This window comes from Gymnoscopelus braueri (assembly GCF_963280865.1).
Source record: "Gymnoscopelus braueri genome assembly, chromosome: 13".
NCBI classification, from domain to species: Eukaryota; Metazoa; Chordata; class Actinopteri; order Myctophiformes; family Myctophidae; genus Gymnoscopelus; species Gymnoscopelus braueri.
In genome coordinates, this window is record NC_137615.1 from 53,462,025 (window position 1) to 53,482,905 (window position 20,881).

The window sequence follows — 20,881 nt, forward strand, 5'->3', positions numbered from 1 at the left end:
CATTTAAAAAAAAATAGATAATCTACAAGTTCACCAGGTATTTTTGTGTTATCTTTTTAGCATTATTGTATAACTGTACTCTGTACTTTCTGCAAACTGTTAATAAAGTATTCAATCATCAATCAATCAATAAAGCAATCAATCAATTTACATTTAACGTACAATTAAGTATCTATCGATCTATCGATCTATCGATCTATCGATCTATCGATCTATCGATCTATCGATCTATCTACCTATTCATTTTTTACACTTGCTTTGGCAATGTAAACGTACGTTTTCTCATGCCAATACAACTCCTTTGAACCGAATTGAATTGAATTGAATTGAATTGAATTGAATTGAATTGAATTGAATTGAATTGAATTGAATTGAATTGAATTGAATTAAATTAAATTAAATTAAATTAAATTAAATTAAATTAAATTAAATTAAATTTCATTGAATTTCATTGCATCGACAGCAACTTTTCCCATGAGAATGCGTTAACTCCACATGGCCGGCAGATGGCAGTCATGAGCCAAGAAAACAAACCAACCATAAGACCCCGGAAGCAGAAAGTCCCGGCAGAGTGAGTGTATGGTAAGTATTTCCGGGGTGACGGTGGGGTCACAACATCACGTTACATCACATCGACAACATGCTGTTACGAGTGAGTATGGATCGGGCTGATCAGTCATTAATACTTCATTCATGCTGATAGATGTGAGAGTATGGTCTGTCAGATCTGATTTTTAGGACTGAATGTGTCCAGTGTCCACACTGTCTTTAGTGTCACTTTACCAAGTGATCACATTGTGATCGTCCCCGAAAACTCAGAGTGAGTGTGTGTGTGTGTGTGTGTGTGTGTGTGTGTGTGTGTGTGTGTGTGTGTGTGTGTGTGTGTGTGTGTGTGTGTGTGTGTGTGTGTGTGTGTGTGTGTGTGTGTGTGTGTGTGTGTGTGTGTGTGTGTGTGTGTGTGTGTGTGTGTGAGTGAGAGTCTGCCATGTACAAGTGTGTGTTGTGTGAAATGTAATGCCAGTGCTCTTTAAAGGTAGGGTAAGTGATATTTTTTGGTATTTTTGTTAAAAGGGTTAAATTACTTGATAGTAATCATTGCTACAGAGCGTTTGTTCGGTCACAGGGGTCTCTCCAGCTCTTTAGTAAACAGAATATAGTACATTTTCAGGTAGGTGACGCAATTTAAGCCAATCAGGAGAGAGCACTGAAAATGCATTTTCTGTTTAATAAAGAGCTGGAGAGACATGGGAGACTCCTTTTACTGAACAAACACTATAGCAATGAGTACTATCAGAATATAGAGCTATTTAACACTTACCAAAGTAAATCACTTACCCTACCTTTAACCAATGAAGGTTTTAGCACATTACTACATTTATCATTAGTATTTTAAGGCCAATATAGTTCTCACGCTCACTTATAACATGCACAGTATACAATACATTGCTGCTATGCTCAGGCACCTTAGTTTAGTTTTTTTTTAGTTTTTTTAGTTTTTTTTTATTATCTCAGGTAATTTGTAAATATGTAGATAACTTGTCTGGCCTTCTGTTGCTCTCTTGTTTTGATCTCCTTCCCACTTGCCCCCCACCCTCTTCTTCTCCCCCCCCCCCTCTTCTTTCTATGGAAACTAACGTTGCGATGGGAACGATGTACAAAAAAGAATTTCACCCACTTTTTTACCTTGTAAACCTGTGATGTGACAATAAAACTGATTCTGATTCACTTCATGTCAAGGTTCATACATATTTGGCCACAGACCCCCCCCCCCCCCCACCCACCCACACACACACACACACACACACACACCTGAAAATATGATGTGCCAGGGAGACCCCCGTACAAAATTTGTTTTGAGAAAACGTTTCAGAAATATAAAAAAAATCTTTTTTCAAAAAAGTTTTGTTGTTGCTGAAAATAGCAGATCTACAAGCTCACAACGTGTCACATGGGGAAGTGTTGTGAGATGGTCGATCTGCTATTTTCAAATAGCTGATGTATCTAAGGTTAAAGTGGTTAAAATGATTTTGATGCTATGTTAACTCATTTTGCTGGGGACCCCCTGGAACCCTCTCAATGACCCCTGGGGGTCCCCGGAAACCCACTTTGAGAACCACTGTTTTAGGACAAGTACTCATATTTTTTTACTTAAGTAAAAGTATCAAAATGGACTTAATGAACCAAAAGTAGAAAGTACTCATTATGCAGAATGTCCCATTTTTTTCGTTTTGAAATAAAATATAAAAACTATAAAAATCTTTTGAAAATAGCAGATCTACAAGCTCACAACGTGTCTTATCTTGTAGATTGACTCATTTCAAATTGTATATAGGGCTGAAGTGGGTTGTGTAATAATAATCAAAATCTACAAAGTAACTAGTAACTCAAGTTTTCAAATAATTGTAGTTGAGTAATGTTTGCCTCTGAGATGTATGAAGTAGAAAATAGAAAATTTGATTCTTAAGTAAAAACTAGAAATGCGAATTTTGGGTGGCCTTGACATGAAAAATGTTTAAGAACCACTGACATATAGCAACATAAGTAAAACATTATAGACATTTGTAGAATGCCCAGAAAGAAAGATTTGAGTAAAATGTTTTAAATAAATAGCAGATCTAGATCTGCTATTTTCAACTTTCAAATGAATAAAACATACTTTTCTGTTTGCCTTTTAAGCTTTGTGAAGTAACATTGCACAGGTCTGAATCTGATTATGATATGACAACTGACCTAAAGGTAGAGTCAGTGATATTGTTTGGTGAAAAACAAAAAATGTATTGTTAAAACGTTAAAGCTGCTGGGTGACGGGTGTGAGTTCTCTCTGACAATTGGCTGACATTGGCAACTCACACAAATTGACATGTAAGTCAGTGGTTCTCAAATTGGGGTCCGTTGACCCCCAAGGGTCCTTGAGGGGGTTCCAGGGGGTCCCTAGCTAATTGAGTCAATATAGCATCAAAATGACTTCAACCACTTATACGTCAGCTATTTGAAAATAGCCAATCTACAAGCGCACAAGACGTCGCATCATGTGCTCATAGTTAGGCTATTTATTAATTTTTTATCTTGACAATAGTTATTATGACAGTTTTTGAAACATTTTAAAATGGCATTAATAAAAATGGCTGTTCTAAAATGTCAAAGTAATGTGTGTGTGTGTGTGTGTGTGTGTGTGTGTGTGTGTGTGTGTGTGTGTGTTTCAGAGGGTGTTGCAGTGTGGGACCACAGCATTCAGATGCAGCAGAACATTCCATCACAGCCCCCAATGGAAGAGTCCTCTCATCCCTATAGTGGTGGAGCAAACGGTCAGTTGTGTGTGTGTTGGGGGGGGGGGCACTATATCCCTTTCATTTAATGTCGGCAGACCATCAAAGGTAGAGCATGTTGGCTTCAACTGATGCACAGCAGTGAAGCAACATTCACATATAAGCTATTCAATTCATGTTCCTTCTTTTACCGGTTGTTGGCAGGCAATTCAACAGAAGTCAAAAGCTTTCTTAGAATTAGAATATTATTATTGTGCCAGTGATTTGATTTCAATGACATTACGTCAGGTCCCGCCAGAATCGATAAGAGAATTGATAAGCCAAAATCTGATTGATTTCCGATTCTCAATTACTTCGGAATTAATTTTGTGATGGAACAGATTCTCAATCCCAATTCCTAGTTATGTGTCTTGAGAGCGTATGACATTATTAGTATTAATAATAATAATATTTCTGTCTTGTCAGGGGCGAGGGGAGAGAGCGTATGACATCTATTCTCGTCTGCTCAGAGAGAGGATCATATGTGTCATGGGACCGGTGAGTGAACGTAACGCTGTCTCTTTAAATGCAATCTGGGAACCCATCGCCAAATGAAAAGTAAAAACAGCGCCCTCTGCTGTTTTTGACTATCTCACTTGGCTCTGGGAGGAAGTCGACGTAGCACACGTGCGCAAGGAAACCGGGGTTTTGGTCTGCCTTCAGCCTTTCACTTCCGGTGGTGCGACTATGTTTTCATTCCCACTAACAATATTTCTACACAGAACACTAACACCACTTCTCCCAGAGAACATGGATCGTTTTGGTTATAAGCCCACTTGTTTCTATGATGAAAGAGCAAGTTAAAATGTGAATATCTTTCCGTGGTTTTGTCTGCTCCGAGGACGCTAGTGTTAAATGAGTTTCAGTTTGTTTCGAGTGGGGAAGGATCGGCGGACACGTAAATCCCGCCCACTACATTTGATTGGGTAAAGCGCGGCCTGCTTCCTGATCTGAAGGCACGCCCACTTGTAGGCCAGTGCGTACGCGATATGACGAACCCCCCCGACAGTCAAAGTGGGATGTTTATTTGAGATGAATTGCACACACACAGAGAGAGCTAGCGGGCGAGAGCGAGTTGTGTGTGTCTGTGTGGCGCCGCTGGCGCGCGTCTGTGTTGAGCAGCCTTTCTGAAATGTTGCCAGATTTTGCGAGAGAAATAAGCAACCAGATCGATGAAAACAATCCCAACACTTTAAACCTATACATTGCATATTTGAAAATAGCCGATCTACAAGCTCACAGCGCGTCGCACCTATTTTCAAAGAAAAGTCTTGAAAGAATTTGAAAATTGTGGAATATTTTCCAAATCCACACAAATATGGCACGGGGGGGGGGGTCTGCGGACAAATACATGTGTTGTTTACTTTAAACCACTGGTTTAAACAACATTAGGAAACAAGGCCAAATAAGCTAGCCTGGTAAACCCCCCTCCCTCCGGAAATCTCATTTGCATTTGGTTTCAGGAAGGAGGGTCTGGGATTGCTCACAGAGTAAAGCTGCCCGAACCACTGCGCATACGAACCAATCAGCGGCTGCTAGGGGCGGGATCATCCAATCACCTGCCTAGTAGCTTGAAAAAATGAAACTCCGTCTGTCATCGATTCTGCGCCCGGAGTCTCAGATGCAAGTACGCTGTGAAACAAAATGTGTGTCGCAAGCTTCTTCCATTTGACGGAGTGAGGTTACAAATAAGCAACTACACTTTAGAAATAAGCCCAAAAAACGCAACCCGCAACAACCAGCAATATTATAAGCAACTCGCCCAAAGTCGCTTATAATAAGTGGACAGGGCAACACTGTTTCTGAGTTGCATTGTGCACTTTTGAGAGAGAGAGAATTATTTATTGTCAACAATCAATAGCGCCCTGTCTCGGTCTCGCGCATATAACGGGAGCCTTATTACACGTTTTCATGAGACGTTGGTTAAAATGCATTCGAATAAAAACAAATGTATGTATCGGTCTGGATAGCATCCTAGTGAACTATCCTACAGTGTGTGATCCCTTATCGGCGACCAACCTATAGTGTGAAAGCCTCAACGATAATATGACAGACGATTTCAAGAAATAGACTCCTGTAGTGTGAAATACTTCAGATGACCCCCCGACCACTTTAAAGAGCTGGTGCCATGTTTTTGCACTTTTTCTGTTTTTCATGTGTCTATGAGGTTGATAGAACTTCATTAAGCCCCCCGGTGGTGTTTTTATGGTGTTTTATGTCTTCTCTGACTATTTGGAGTTTCTTCCTGGAGGCTGAAACCTTGAGGGTCAAACGTGCCAATAGAGAAACAGCGCTTTAGTGACATCACAAAGCCATACCCTCCCCCTCATTATCATAATACAACAGGTGTGGGCATGAGGAGGAGGAGGGACTAGGACAGGTGGGTGGTGGTGGAGGAGGTGCTAAGGTGAGAACCAGGTATACTTAATGATCTGGAGGCGTGTCCACATAAAAACAACATTTTAACACTTACTGTACACTTTTTTTTTTGTTGAAAAAAATCCTTACATAATAATAATACCTTATGATCAGGTTTTAGGGTTGAAAAATATCATGGCACCCCATCTTTAACAGTCGTATAGTGTGTAGCACAGTAGTTCTCAGACGTTTTAATTTCCACAACCCCCATAACTCTGAGAGTGTACAAATGGAACCATGTGTACACTCTCACATTACTCTCACTCTCACGTTACACACCCGTAAGGGTCCATTTGGAAACCTGAGGGTCCCTGGACCACAATTTTAGACCCACTGGTGTAGCAAAGTGTTTCCAGTGGCAGTGAGCCTATATGAACAATATCAGCACCCTGACTCTGTTTGACCAGAATGGAACAGAGCCTTCATTAGTATCATTGGCAACACCTGTGAATCTCTTCACAATATGGCTGCTGTCTATTCAAAGGGGCTTTATTGGCATGCTAAAACAAACATTTACATTGCCATGGCAAAAGTGGAACAAAACAGTCAAAGCAGAAATAGTTACAGTATTATACACAAAGGTATTAATTAGCTTGGGATACACTTTTGAAACAAATGGCAGCAATATTTAAATGTTTCTGTCTCCCCAGATCGATGACTCGGTGGCCAGTCTGGTTATTGCCCAGCTGCTGTTTCTACAATCAGAAAGCAACAACAAACCTATCCATATGTACATTAATAGTCCTGGTAAGAAAATAATAATAAACATATTCACTTGCAGTGGTGGAAAGTAACTAAGTACAAGTACTCTAGTACTGTACTTAACTCATTCACTGCCTAGAACGACTAAAACGACTTTTGTCCCATAAGCCCTGTCTGCCTAGAACGACTAAAACGTTTTTTTTTTTTTTTTTTGACCCAAAGACCAAGGAGATATGATTTTTTGAAGATCTAGACTCCCATCCACTTCCTTGTTAACTTAAAACTTAAAAAATCTGTATCTCGGCTCCTGAGTACTTTTTTTTTTCAATGAAAAATCTCTGGCAGTGGGCAAACGCGGCCAGAAATAATTCAGGCAGTGAATGAGTTAAGTATTGTACAGTACTTAAGTACTACAGTGTGTGATCCCTTGTCGGCGACCAACCTATAGTGTGAAAGCCACAACGATATATGACAGACGATTTCAAGAAATAGACTCCTGTAGTGTGAAATACTTAACGATCAGATGACCCCCCGACAACTTTAAAAGTCGTATAGTGTGTACCTGCCCTTAGTGTAGCACAGTAGTTCTCAGACGTTTTAATTCCCACGACCCGCATAACTCTGAGAGTGTACAAATGGAACCAAATGACGACGCGTTGAGAGCCGATCTACAAGCTCTCAACGCGTCGCGAGAGCTTGTAGATCTGCTATTTTCAAACATTTTGTACTTTTACTTTTGGTACTTTAAGTACATTATCATACCAATACCAATACAATACTTTTATTCAAGTTCATTTTGAATTCTGGACTTTTACTTGTAACAGAGTACTTCTACATTGCAGTATTGATACTTTTACTTAAGTAAAACATTTGAGTACTTTTAAAGTTATTTAACATTTATTAGATCCCCAAAAAATATTGCAGGATTTGTCGTGTAACCCATTTAGACCTGAGGCCGATTCTAAACACGCCTTCTAAATCCTGACCTAAGTTTTCTGAAAAAAATCAAATATTTATTAAAAAATTACAACAAATGTATGTTGTTATATACTATAAGGGGTTCCCGTCCTGAAAGGTATAGTTACAAATAGGGGTTCCCGGCCAAAATGGGTTAAAGGATTTTTTTTTAATGGAAATGCATTCATTTATTTATTTATGTACCAGGGACAGTGCACATTAATCAACATTTTCATCTGTAGTCCCTGAGCAGGCTGTTAAAAGATGGTAGTATAGTTATCCATACAAAAACAGACATCATCATCAACAATACAAGACAAGTAGACATAGTACAGAAGACAAAACAAATACAGTAAAATATGAGAAGACACACCAGTGATTAATGGAGCTGATAATTACCCATGATTACAAATTTGGTTAGCTTTAAGCCATCTCTTAAGGTTGAATTTGAAGGTTAGATAGTTGGTGGTCTCTCTTACTTCGGTAGGGAGACTATTCCAGTGACGGGAGGCTCTAACAGAGAAGACTGTTTCACCAAACACACTCCGTCTGAATTGTACCTCACAGTCCCCTCTGGTAGTTGCCCTTGTTGTTCTGTCACCACTTTCAAAAATCTTCCTAAATAACGAAAATAGCCAATGAAAATGGGGTTAACCCATTAAAACCAGGAAAGCACCTGTATCATTTTAGATTTGAGCAGATCTGAGCCAAGTCTCTCCTGAGGAGGCTCGTTTGAAGCTTGTCCTGGACGGGGTTCTCCAGACTTAAAAACTAATGATGATATTATATATATATATATATATATATATATATATGCGCATCATATGTTTTTCAGAAAACTCTCAGGACTTAGAACAGTGGTTCATAAAAATAGCAGATGTACAAGCTCACAGCGTGTCACTTCCTGCCGCGCTGCAAGCTTGTACATCTGGTATTTTTGAAAAAATCGTGAAAGTGTTTTATTTTATTTTTTTAACACAAATCTTCTCTTATGGGGTCCCTGGCACAAAACATTTTCAGATGGGGGTCCGCGGCCAAATATATATCAATGTGAGAAAAAGTTTGAGAACTACTGGTTTAGAAGGCATTCGTAGTATCGGCCTCAGGTCTTAATGGGTTAACTCATTTTGCTATGGACTCCATGGAACCCCCTCAAGGACACCTGAGCGTCCCCGTACCCCACTTTGAGAACCACTGTATTAAAAGAACCACTGAGGAACCAACCATGTTTTTTGTGTGTTTGTCGTCTTCCTCCCGTGCTGTAGGTGGCGTCGTGACATCGGGCCTGGCCATCTATGACACCATGCAGTACATTCTGAACCCCATAGCTACGTGGTGCGTGGGCCAGGCCGCCAGCATGGGCAGCCTGCTGCTCACAGCGGGCACGGCGGGCATGAGGCACTCCCTGCCCAACGCCCGCATCATGGTGCACCAGCCGTCCGGAGGAGCCAGGGTGAGTTCTACAAGCTGGGTGAGATCTACAAGCTCATAGTGTGGCACTCGGTGCCGCGCTATGAGCTTGTAGATCTGCAAAAAATGAATATATACTCTACAAATGCCTTCTAAATCCTAACGTTTTCTTTTGAAAAAACGTATGTTGCTATATCAGAGGTTCTCAGACTTTTTCATTTCAAAGACCCCATAATGATGTGTAGGCTATTTGTCCGCGGACCCCGATCTCAAAATATGAGATCTCAAAACCCCAGAAGCAAAGATTTGAGTTACAAATGTTCGCTTACAAAAATATATATTCAAAGATTTGCACAACTTTTCACGATTAATTTTTTTTTTTGCAGATCTACAAGCTCATAGCGCGGCACTCGGTGCCGCGCTATGAGCTTGTATATATGCTATTTTTGAATAGCCAAAATAAATCTAAAATGACAGAGATGCGTTTCTGGATTGAATAGATTCAATAAATTGAATAGAGAACGCATCTGTGTCATTTTAAGATTTCTTTGGCTATTCAAAAATAGCAGATATACAAGCTCGGTGCCGCACTATGAGCTTGTAGAAGTGCTATGTTTTGAAAAATCATGCACATTTGTGCAAATCTTTGAATATATATATATATTTTTAAATCAATCTTTTTTTTTACTTCTGGGGGTCCCTGAAACAACATTTTGAGATGGGGGTCCACGGCCACATATATATCATTTTGGGTGGTTCTTGACATGAAAAAGTTTGAGCACCAGTTCATATTATAGCACATACGCAGTGATGTTGCTAGGTTTTCAATGTAATGGGTCCCGGGACATTTTATGAGTCCCAGGAAAATGTAATTGTCCTAATAAAATGTGTAATTCAAAGTGCAGAGTTTAACTTGTTTGATCTTATATAGTTATAATATGGTTATATTAATGTAGAAAATGTATCTGAAAGAAATAAATAATATTCTAAATCTGACAACTTTAATATTTGCATAATAAAAGTATGCAAACATGGAACAGTAGGCTAAATAAATAAATAGCAGAGCAGAGACGTTGCTCTGGGTGTTATACTCAAATGTGTGACCCTATACAATCTGGTCAAAATGTCCACGTTCTTTTTTGTTTTCGAACGTGTTTTTATGTGTTTTCTATGGGATTTTGTTGTTCAGCTGGCCTTACAATGCCGGTGTCGTTGGATTTTTATTTTTTTTACTGTGATTTCTCTTAACATGGAATTTGTTGTTGACAACAGTGCCATGGACGCACAGACGGTGAGTTGGATGCGTCTTTTCTTAATCAGATGCGTCAGACGCAGAAAGCAGGCATACGTTTTTTTTTTAAACTGTTAGGATTTAGAAGACATTTGTAGAATCCCCAGAAGCAAATATTTGAGTTTAAAATGTTTGCTTTAAAAATATATACATTCAAAGATTTGCACAAATGTTCACGATTTTTTTTAAATAGCAGATCTACAAGCTCGTAGCGCGGCACTCGGTACCGCGCTATGAGCTTGTATATCTGCTATTTTTGAATAGCCCAAAGAAATAAAAAAATGACACAGATGCGTTCCCGGCTTTAATGGGTTAACAGTGAATCCAGAATCCAAAAATGAAGAAAAAAACTTGATGAATGGAATTAATCCGAGACTCTAATTAACAACAGCAAAACTATATAAAAAATCTGTCCATGAAGTCCAAAACACCGCTCATATTATCATTTAATAAATGAACCAAAATGTGTTCGTTAAGGCTGGTCCAAAACTACAATATGACGTCATTCTAATCGGGATCAGAACTACATTTGGGTGTTCTGTGCCTCCGAGATGTTGTGACTACCCAAACTAATTTGGCTGCTGTGATTGGTCAGACGTTGGTCAGATGTTCCGCATTGTTTAAAGCAGTGGTTCTCAAACTTTTTCATGTCAAGGACCCCCAAAATGATATGTATTTGGCCACGGACCCCATTTTAAAATGTTTTGTTCCAGGGACCCCCCAGAAGCAAAGATTGCGCAAAATGTCCCATGAGTGAAAATACATTTCCAGTTGCAATTGTTCAGCCAATCAGGAGAGAGTACCCATTTACCAGCTTAAATGTTCTACTGTCCCAGTTCCAATTTTGCCTTTGTGTCATCACCTCCAATTTCACATGTTTAATCTGTATCCTGTGGGAGTTCTCTCTCCTGATTGGATGAAAGTGGTATCCTGACCTGAAAATGTAATTTCTGTTCATGGGAGAGACAGACTCTCCTTACTGAACAAACACTCTATATCAATAAGGACAATCAGAATGTAGAGCTATTTAATAATTTTAGGGGGGGGGGGGGTGATAAATAAATATATACATAAAAGTTGAAATGCAGAGATACAAGGTTTGTTCGTATGTGTCCATACACAGGGGCAGGCCACAGACATCGCCATCCAAGCTGAAGAGATCCTCAAACTGAAGAGACAGCTCAACACCATCTATGCCAAACACACCGGCCAGCCTCTGGAAACCATCGGTACGTCACTGTAAAGTCCATGTGTGTTTGCCAGTGGTGGACAAAGCATATCGTCTCATTTCCATATTCAAACTTTTTTGTGCTTTTTCGTAAATGAACGCCCTACTTGATCATATTACAGCATCACACAAAAGTATTAAAAGTAGCAGATCTACAAGCTTGAAACGCAGCGTAAAGTGCCGCGTTTTGAGCTTGAATTTGAATCCTGAAAGGTAACAGTTTTGGACATATGAGGTTTCCACCCGATAGAGACGATATACTCAAGTAAATACTCAAGCGTACAAAAGTGCAATTTACGAAGTACATTTTATTTTTAATATCAGTGAATGCTGAATGAAAATTTAGAATATATGTATGTACGGTATGTGTGTGTATGTATGTATGTATGTGTGTATATATATATATATATATATATATATATATATATATATATATATATATATATATATATATATATATATATATGTGTGTATGTGAAATGGGGCATAAGCGCTTCATTCATTACATTTATAGGAAGGGACTCTTGGGACCCAAACCTATTTTCTTTTATTATGGAGTACAATATTTCTATTTGAAATGTGGTCTGATAGGAAGGTAGGCAGGCAGGCAGGCAGACATTAGGCAGGGAGGGAGGGAGGGAGGGAGACAGACATGTAGGTACGCTCTGCGTTACAGACCTAAACGGGTCCATTTGGACCCCTGGTGGTCCCTGGACCCTAGGTTGAGAAAAGGTCCTTCAAATGACCAAGGACAAACCAAAGCAAGTGTAACTGGTTTTCTGCAGTTGTCATGTGTTGTTGTTGGTTGTCATGGCTGCCAGTTCCCACCTGATGTAGTGTGGAAGTTCCAACTGCTGCAGACTGGACTGAATAAGCTAATAATAAACTAGCTTGCACAACGTCTTCAGCCTATTATTATTATTATTATTAATTATTAAATAGGCCTGAATTCCCACTCGGCACAACACACCCTCGGGTCCTTGGCGATAAACACCAAGTTTGAAGTTGATTGGTCAGGAGCAGTGGTGGAAAAAGTACTCACTTTTTTTACTTAAGTAAAAGTATCAATACTGCAATGTATAAATACTCTGTTACAAGTAAAAGTCCAGAATTCTAAATTTACTTGAGTAAAAGTACAAAAGTATTGGTATCAAAATGTACTTAAAGCACCAAAAGTAGAAAGTACTCATTATGCAGAAGGTACCCATTATCCAGCTTTCAAAGGTATACCAATCTTTTGAAAATAGCAGATCTACAAGCTCTGCTATTTTCAAATGGCCAAATTGTATATAGGGCTGAATTGGTTAATACATGTTTTGTAATAATAATCAAACTCTACAAAGTAACTAGTAACTAAAGTTTTCAAATAATAGTAGTGGAGTAAAAGTACAATATTTGCCTCTGAGATGTAGTGGAGTAGTAAAAGTACAGACAATTGGAAATACTTCAGAAAAGTAAAAAATACCTCAAAATTAACTCAAGCACAGTACTTAAGTTATGTAAATGTGCTTAGTTACTTTACACCACTGGTCAGGCGGTGCTCGAGTTATGCGGGGGACAGACAGACAGACGGATGTTGTTAATGTGAGGTGGCAGGTGGGATTCACGTGTCATTATGTGTCGTCCTCTCTCTCTCCCTCTCCCAGAAAGCGTGATGGAGAGAGACCGCTACATGAGTCCCATGCAGGCCCAGGACTTTGGGCTGATCGACAAGGTGCTGGTGCACCCACCCCAGGCCGGCCAGGACGAGCCTGAGCTGGTGCAGAAGGAGGCTGCCGCAGCCTCAGTGAGCCCCAGTGCAGCTTCTCCAGACCCCCCTGTATCACCCTCCCAGGCCCCCACAGGAACCCAGAACCCCTAGCCTCCTTTTTTACACAGTATTACTGGAACTCAGAACCACCCTATAGAGCACCGAATATCTGACATCACTGCTACTAGAGGCCGCTATCCCCCCTGGGTCATGGAATAGGCTCTATGCACAGCAGCCATATTATCACTTCCTTCAAATGTGTTACCAATGATACTAATGAAGGCTCTGTTACATTTCGTGTAGCACAGTGGTTCTCAGATTTCCACGACCCCCATAACTCTGAGAGTGTACAAATGAAGGGAACATTTGGAAACCCCTTAAGGAACCATGAGGGTCCCTGGACCCAAAGTTTAGACCCACTGGTGTAGCAGAGTGTTTCCAGTGAGCCAACATGCACAATATCAGCACCCAGACTCTGTTTGACCAGAATGGAACAGAGCCTTCGTTAGTATCATTGGTAACACCTGTGAATGTCTTCACAATATGGCTGCTGTGCATAGAGCCTATTATTATGTTCTATTGAAATTCCCTATAGGGAAATCTTAGATCGCGTCATACAAGAACTGTATTCCAAAAAATAAACACATCCGCTGCACAATTTTACTCAAATGGATATGAAGCATCAACTGACAACATCAAAACATCAAAATGTATCTGAAGAGTAAGAAAAAAGAAAACAAATGTGTAACTCAATATCATTAACGACAGAATCACAGGCTGATGTCTTAATTTTTTGGAACACAGTTCTTATATGATGCGATTTTCTTTTTTCTTTTTACCCCTTTTTCTCCCCATTTTAGTTGTTATGCCAATTGATTCCTCCCCACACACATTTCTGTGTGTTGTCACTGCTGTCGTATCCTACTGACTCACCTGCCAGTGAGGAGCCCCCACCGGGAGGATGTAGAGCCTTCATCCTACTCCTCCCGCCCAACACTCCCTGTTGACAGGTGCCGCCCCCAGCCCGTAGGAGTACGTACAGTGACAATTATCACCCTCCTCCCCGCCCGTTCTTCCCTCCCCCGAAAAGAGAAAGATAACTTGCGTGACCCAGGGGTAGCGGGAGCGACATCAGGACTTTGGTACTCTATAACCCCCTTACAGGCTCCCACAGGACCTCAGAACCCCTAGCCTCCTTACGGGCTCCCACTGGAACCACCCGATAACACCGATAACATTGGAACATTTTTAAATGACGTCATTTCCGGGTCTATCCTTCTCTGGAAGTCATAGCAACATTCATAGGTTGGCGAAGAGCGTCCTCTAGCGTAATCAATGAAAACACCATGATGACGTAATATTACGTCATTGTCGGTCAAGCGTATTTGATATGACGTAATATTACGTCCATGGCAGTCAATGGTTAACTCAGCGAGTGTACAAATGTTCCATGTGTACACTCTCAGAGTTACAGACCCTAAAGGCCTTTGCAGACAGGGTGCGATTAGTCAATCAGTTTTTACCGCATGCGAAAAGACGCACGAATCGAACTGGGTTCGATTGAATACAAAACGCACCGCCGTAGCCACTTGCCGCACGGCAAATTCTGAGCCGGTGTGCCTGAGGTCACAGAGAACCATGTGTTCTTTTAAAAAATGATATTGTCCGTTTTTTCCGTGCGAAAAATAGCACCCTGTCTGCAAAGGCCTTTAATGGCACATTTGAACCCCTGGTGTTCCCACGCTTAGAGTCAGTGCCCTATGGTGCATTCAGCCGTTTATTATTTAGTCACAAGCTCTTGTTAGTACTTTTCATTGGTTCAATATATTTATAAAACCCCACAGACACACTTAACTTTGACTTTCTGTTTCTTTTTTTTTAATGGTGAAAATAGCAGATGGCTTGTATTGATTAATAACATAATGAAAATGCACTGTAGGTCTCATCAGGAATATGATGTGAACAAAAATGATCATACAAGAAGTATGAAGTGGATAATATAGAAATGAATGTTTGTATTTTGTGTGGCACAGTACAACATGTCATGTAGAGGACTGAAGATGATTTATAATCTAATTAAACAAGACAGCCTCTGTTTGACATTGTTAAATATGTGTTCTATTTTTCTGACTACATTTGCAGGCAAAGTGCTGAAAAAAAGACACTTTGTGGATGGGGGTCCGTGGCCAAATACATATCATTTTGGGTAGTCCTTGACATGAAAAGGTTTGAGAACCACTGATTATATAGCAACATAAGTTTTTTTCAAAAATATATATTCAAAGATTTGTCACAAAATGTTCAAGATTTTTCAAAAATAGCAGATCTACAAGCTCATAACGCGGCCGCGCTATGAGCTTGTGTATATCTGCTGTTTTTGAATAGCCAAGTATAAGATAATATTTAAAGTGGTTAAAATTGATTGGTTAAAGAAAGCCCATAAAGACCGCCTGCCCATGTCTGGACTATTAATCCTCAAGCATGGCCTTCATTTCAGTTCAGAATTTTCGTTTAACCGATGGTGAGTCCTCCTGGTAGTACTTACATTTACTTCATTCATTCAAATCTGGTGTTGATTTTCAACAGCCGTTGCATTGTTGATATGTTGTAATACTTGCACCTGCTTTATTGCATACTATCCCAAAACAACTGATTAAGTTTCCCCATTTCCCCACATGATTTTGTCTATGTCTTAAAAGGTCCAAATAGTACTGAGACAACTTGTGAGAAAATCATTAACAGACATGCAAAAGTGTCACTTTTCAGTTACAGTCACCTTTTTGAACCCAAATAGGGCAATTGTGTGACACCTGACCCGAAAGAAAACAACATGTTGTCACCTTTTTCACCTCGGGGCTGTTTGCATGCCTGCATTAAACGGCTTTCAACCTGGCGTCCCTCTTTTGGGCATAATTATGCTTATAGGCAGGTTTCGAATATTTGCCGGTCCCGTTATTTTTTTACCTAAATTTCTATCCCACGAATTTTGTAACACATTTTTTCACCCAGTGCCAATGCCTAAGCTTTAATCCTGGGCGCTACTCTCCCTCTTCCAGCCTGGGGAGAGCCCCGAACTGAGCTCATGCTTCCTTCAATGCATGAGGAGCTAGCAAGCCGCTTCTATTCATTTTGAGAATGATGCACAGAATTTAAAGAAGGTGAATAAGGAGGACCCATTTAATTATAATTCAAAAATGTGTAGGCTACATTAGCAGTAATGTAGAAGCACAACATGAATGTGAAAGCAGTCTTATGTTTATGTGACAATGCAATAACCTCAATGAGACCTGCAGGATAGTGACTGGGTGCAATAAAACAACCCCTACCCTGCCTTTACGTCCTCTCTGGCATCGCTCCCCCTGACATCCGCAGAGCAGTCGCCGCCAAAGCCGAGCCCACAAAGCAGGCCAATGACAACCGGCACTCACTCCATGAACACTCTGCCCCCCCAGAAACGGCTCAGGTCCAGGAGTAGCTTCTTGGACGCCACTGTAGAACTGGAGACCACACCACCTGCAGTGTTAGTAGTCTAAAACTATGACATAAAATGTTCGTCAACTACCTTTTTTCACTGACGAAAACTAAATAAAAACTAAATGAAAACTAAGCTATGATGACTAAAACTAAAGACTAAATATATTGACAATTTCGTTAACAAAGACGAAAATGTTATGGAAGGACTAGTGGAAAAGAGATCTAGTATAGCTAAAAGACAAGTCATTTTATGTTTGGTTGTGCTCGGGTGTTGCGCTCTGAAAATAGCAGATCTACAAGCTCACAACGCGTCGTGCTGCGACGCGTTGTGAGCTTGTAGATCGGCTATTTTCAGCCGATCAACCGAGTGTAAAATCAGCCATTACGACACCATCAGGCAGCGCCAAAATACATTTTAGCCTAAGTCGACTGTAGATTTAGTCGACTAAAATCTTATGATATTTAGTTGCCTAAAACTAGACAAAAACTAAAACATTTAAGATTACTAAAATATGACTAAAACTAAATGGAATTTTATTCAAAAGACTGACTAACACTAAATCAAAATTTGCTGTCAAAATCAACACTGACCACCTGCTGCCAGGATTACAGAGTGACACAACCAGACAACCCGATGTAGAGAGACAGGCATCACCCCAAACGAATGTCTCGCTACTGGCCATGAACAACCTTGGGCTGTCTGGAAAACACTGAACTGTCTGCGGGTCGGCGAAGGACGCTGCAAGGCGGATGGACAAATGGACATTAACATCTTCTGATGCAGTATTTTTGGCCATAATCGCGCAGCCCTACTTGAAGCATTCCTTTTTTGAGTGGTACATATAAACCCTAAGAGCTACCAGTGGTGTCACGTAAAAAGACGACTGTCACGCAGTAAGCCTTTAAAGCCCATGGGTGTGGCGCTCGGGTGGCGCAGTGGTCAAGTACCTGCCCACCACCTCGGAGGTTATGGGTTCACCTTGGTGCATCCGGCTTTGTCAATTTCAATTTCAATTCAATTTTATTAAAGTGTCAAATCACAACAAGTTGTCTCAAGACACTTTACATGTAGAGAAGAGACCCGACAGTCCCACCCTGAGCAAGCAATTTTGCGACAGTGGCAACGAAAAACTCCCCCTTAACTGGAAGAAACGTCAGGCAGACCCTAGGCTCTAGGGTGGGGGCCTTCTGCCTCGACCGTGTCGGGGGGAAAGGAGAGAGAGAGAGAGGGAGAGACAGAAAGAGATACAAGTAGTAACAATAACAATAGTAGCAAATATAATAGTGTAAGATAGTATATGATAATATAATATAGTACAACAATGTGTATACAGTATATAATGGTATAATATAAGAATGTTTAGATAATATACAGTATATTGTAGTGGTATAGTGTAATGTAGTAGAAATCCACGGTCGTGCTCCATGGAGAGGCCCGGTCCGCAGTCACAGTCTTGAGCCGCATCTGGGGGTCCGTAGTGACAGTCCATGGAATTGCGACGTGGGAGATAAAAGAAACTCCGGGGAGCGGGTCCCCGGGTGTAGAATTAGTGGCAGGCCTTACTAGAGCTTGAATCCGTACAGTGTTAATTACGATTGTACCAGAGGGACACAAACCCACACAACCAAAAGGGACTATATATCAAGCAACTATACGAACACAATTGAGGGAAGCTGGGCGGGGAGGGTGATAATTTGTAACTGCATTAGTGATGCGCGGGTCGGGTTTTTCATGACCCACCCCGCCCCGCCATGGAACCCAACCCGCCTCAACCCGCCCCGCAAACCCATATATAAATCTATGGCGGGTCGCGGGGCAGGTTGAGCCCCGCGGGTCGTACCTATAATTCTGTAAAATCAAGGTTAGAAAATAATCTTCAAGTATACACCCCAAGTGTATTCAAACAGTTTTATTGTTATTATTCTTATTCTTATTAGGAATAAAGACAAAACAAGAGCATATGATTTTTCTTATTTTTTTGCGTGTGAGAGCGTTTGACCCGCTCACCCGCAGCCCGCATAATTGCCTCTGAAATCCTGACTCGACCACCAGCGCCGCGGGTTGACCCGCGGGACCCGCGGGTTACGGGTCGGCCCGTGCATCACTACACTGCATGTAATCCTATGGGCTGTCAGCAGGGAGTGTTGGGGGGGAGGAGTAGGACGAAGGCTCTACGTCCTCCCGGTGGGGGCTCCTCACTGGCAGGTGAGTCGGTAGGATACAACAGCAGTGACAACACACAAATGTGGGTGGGCAGGAATCAATTGGCATAATGACCACATTTTCAAATATGATGAAAATAGGAAATCTACAAGCTCACAATGCATCGCTGCACGTTGTGAGCTGGTAGATCTGTTATTTTCACTATTATCAATATTTTTTGTACTTTATCATTTTACTTTTGTTGTATGTGTTTAAAAACATGTACTTTTGAATACTTAAAGCCTCACTATGTAACTTTTAATTAAAACAATTTAATTCTGTCCAATCTGTATGGTAGAGTATGTTAATGCAATATAACTTATATAATTGTGGTCGTTGTATTTTGTCTCCCTGTGTTCAGGTTATGACCGATACAATGAATCACTCTTGACTACGTTCTTTAACTGCAGAGGTTGTGGTATTTGTTTAGCTTCTTAGCTTCGGCTCACCCAGCTGTGCTCAGTAGCATACATGGAATTATCCTGATTCCGGCGAATACGCGCCGCTCAATACAGTCTGGTCTTAAAGACACACATTCACAATTGTACCTGCAGTACATTCATTCACATGACACCCTGCTCTTCTATTGAGACATTTAAATCGTGTCAAAGGTCATGTCTCACCTAGACACAGGATCTGACCTGATGGTCAAGATTCAATTTATCCCCTGAGCAAGTATGTCGCCTCTATTAGCTGAATGGTAAAGCATTCAGCACTTAAAGCAGCACTTTATAACTTTTCTCTTCTACCACAATTAAACCTGGCATTCTGCTTAAGTATTTTTAAAGCAACCATTAGTTTAACCCAAGTACAAATTTGACTGAGCAACTTTCTCTTGTAGTTGAGTAATATTTGACCAGGAGTATCTGTACTTTGCCTCGAGTAGTGTTTATATATCACGGGATCTATGGGTTTTATGAAGTGGTGATATACTATTTTGTTTGTTATTGATGTGGGGATGCCCGGAGCTCCTTTAAATGTCAAATAAAATACAACTCACAATAATGTGTGTGTGTGTGTGTGTGTGTGTGTGTGTGTGTGTGTGTGTGTGTGTGTGGTTGTCTGCCCGTCACTAATGACCCCTTCATGTCCGTTAAGGCCGTAAAGCCCCTAATCTCCGCACGACACTGCCTGTTGATTAAAACACACATGCACCAGCTCACGCACATACTACACACACACACACATACACACACACACACACACTCACACGTTTGTATTACTACACTTGTAAAGACGTCAACATTTTAGGGTATCATTGAAAATAGCCGAAAATAGATGAATAATAGCCGGAAAAATTTGCAGATCTACAAGCACGAAGCTTGTACATTTTCCGGCTCACAGCCGAGTATGAGTCAGGTATAACTCCAACTCCTGAACCTAACCTCTAACCGCACACACGCACACACACACACAGGTTTGTATTACTACACAGCATTTTAAACCGTGAGCCCAAAGCCTAAAAACAACAGATCTACTAGCTCACAAGCTTGTAGATCAACAATTGTCTGGTGCAACTTAGTATAAATAAGGCATTAACCCTACACCTAACCTCTGAATGGCTGATCTTGACTCTAACCCCAATCTGAATATTGTTCTAATTGTAAACGTATCTCTAAAAATACATTATTTTTTAACCATAAAACAACAATATTTTCTTGTGAGGACCAGGAAAATGGTTCCTCACAACGTCTGTTCTCATATTCTACTATACTTGTGGAGACAGTTGGTCCTCACAAGTATAGTAATACAAGTACGCACACAGACGCACGCACGCACGCACGCACGCACGCACGCACACACGCACGCACACACACACACACACACACACACACACACACCACACACACACACACACTCACAGCGTCAGGAGGTATCAGGTATCATTGGACATGGCGTTCTGAACAGTCAACAATACAATACAACAGAGTAGAGATTGAACTGGCTTAAATACAACAGCTCCTGTCAGGTGGAAATCTTGTACGTCCACAACCGTAATCTTTTTTAGCATAAAAAAATAATAAAATATAAATATCTACAAGCTTGTAGATCTCCTATTTTCAACTACTTTGTGTGACACTCTTGAATGATAGGGTAGGGCATTCATTTACGAAAAAAGTTACAAAAAAAGTTTAAATATAGA

At 40.6% G+C, this 20,881-nt stretch overlaps 2 protein-coding genes across 2 annotated transcripts in view; both read left to right on the top strand.

Annotated features, from left to right (window-relative positions):
- Positions 1 to 582: 582 nt before the first annotated feature.
- clpp (caseinolytic mitochondrial matrix peptidase proteolytic subunit) lies at positions 583 to 15,161 on the top strand. Its single transcript, XM_080447287.1, has 7 exons — positions 583 to 652; positions 3,204 to 3,305; positions 3,732 to 3,803; positions 6,374 to 6,470; positions 8,648 to 8,835; positions 11,207 to 11,312; positions 12,958 to 15,161. The coding sequence occupies exons 1-7, from the start codon at positions 641 to 643 to the stop codon at positions 13,170 to 13,172; spliced, it is 792 nt and encodes a 263-aa protein (XP_080303413.1). The 5' UTR covers positions 583 to 640; the 3' UTR covers positions 13,173 to 15,161.
- A 381-nt stretch (positions 15,162 to 15,542) lies between these two features.
- LOC308099696 (T-box transcription factor TBX19-like) overlaps positions 15,543 to 20,881 on the top strand; it is a gene marked incomplete at both ends in the record, with an annotated part of 50,705 nt that continues 45,366 nt past the window's right edge. Inside the window, 2 exons of the mRNA XM_080448429.1 lie at positions 15,543 to 15,582; positions 16,434 to 16,585. Of these exons, the coding sequence (XP_080304555.1) occupies positions 15,543 to 15,582; positions 16,434 to 16,585 (192 nt within the window). The remainder of the gene's footprint in view (positions 15,583 to 16,433; positions 16,586 to 20,881) is intronic.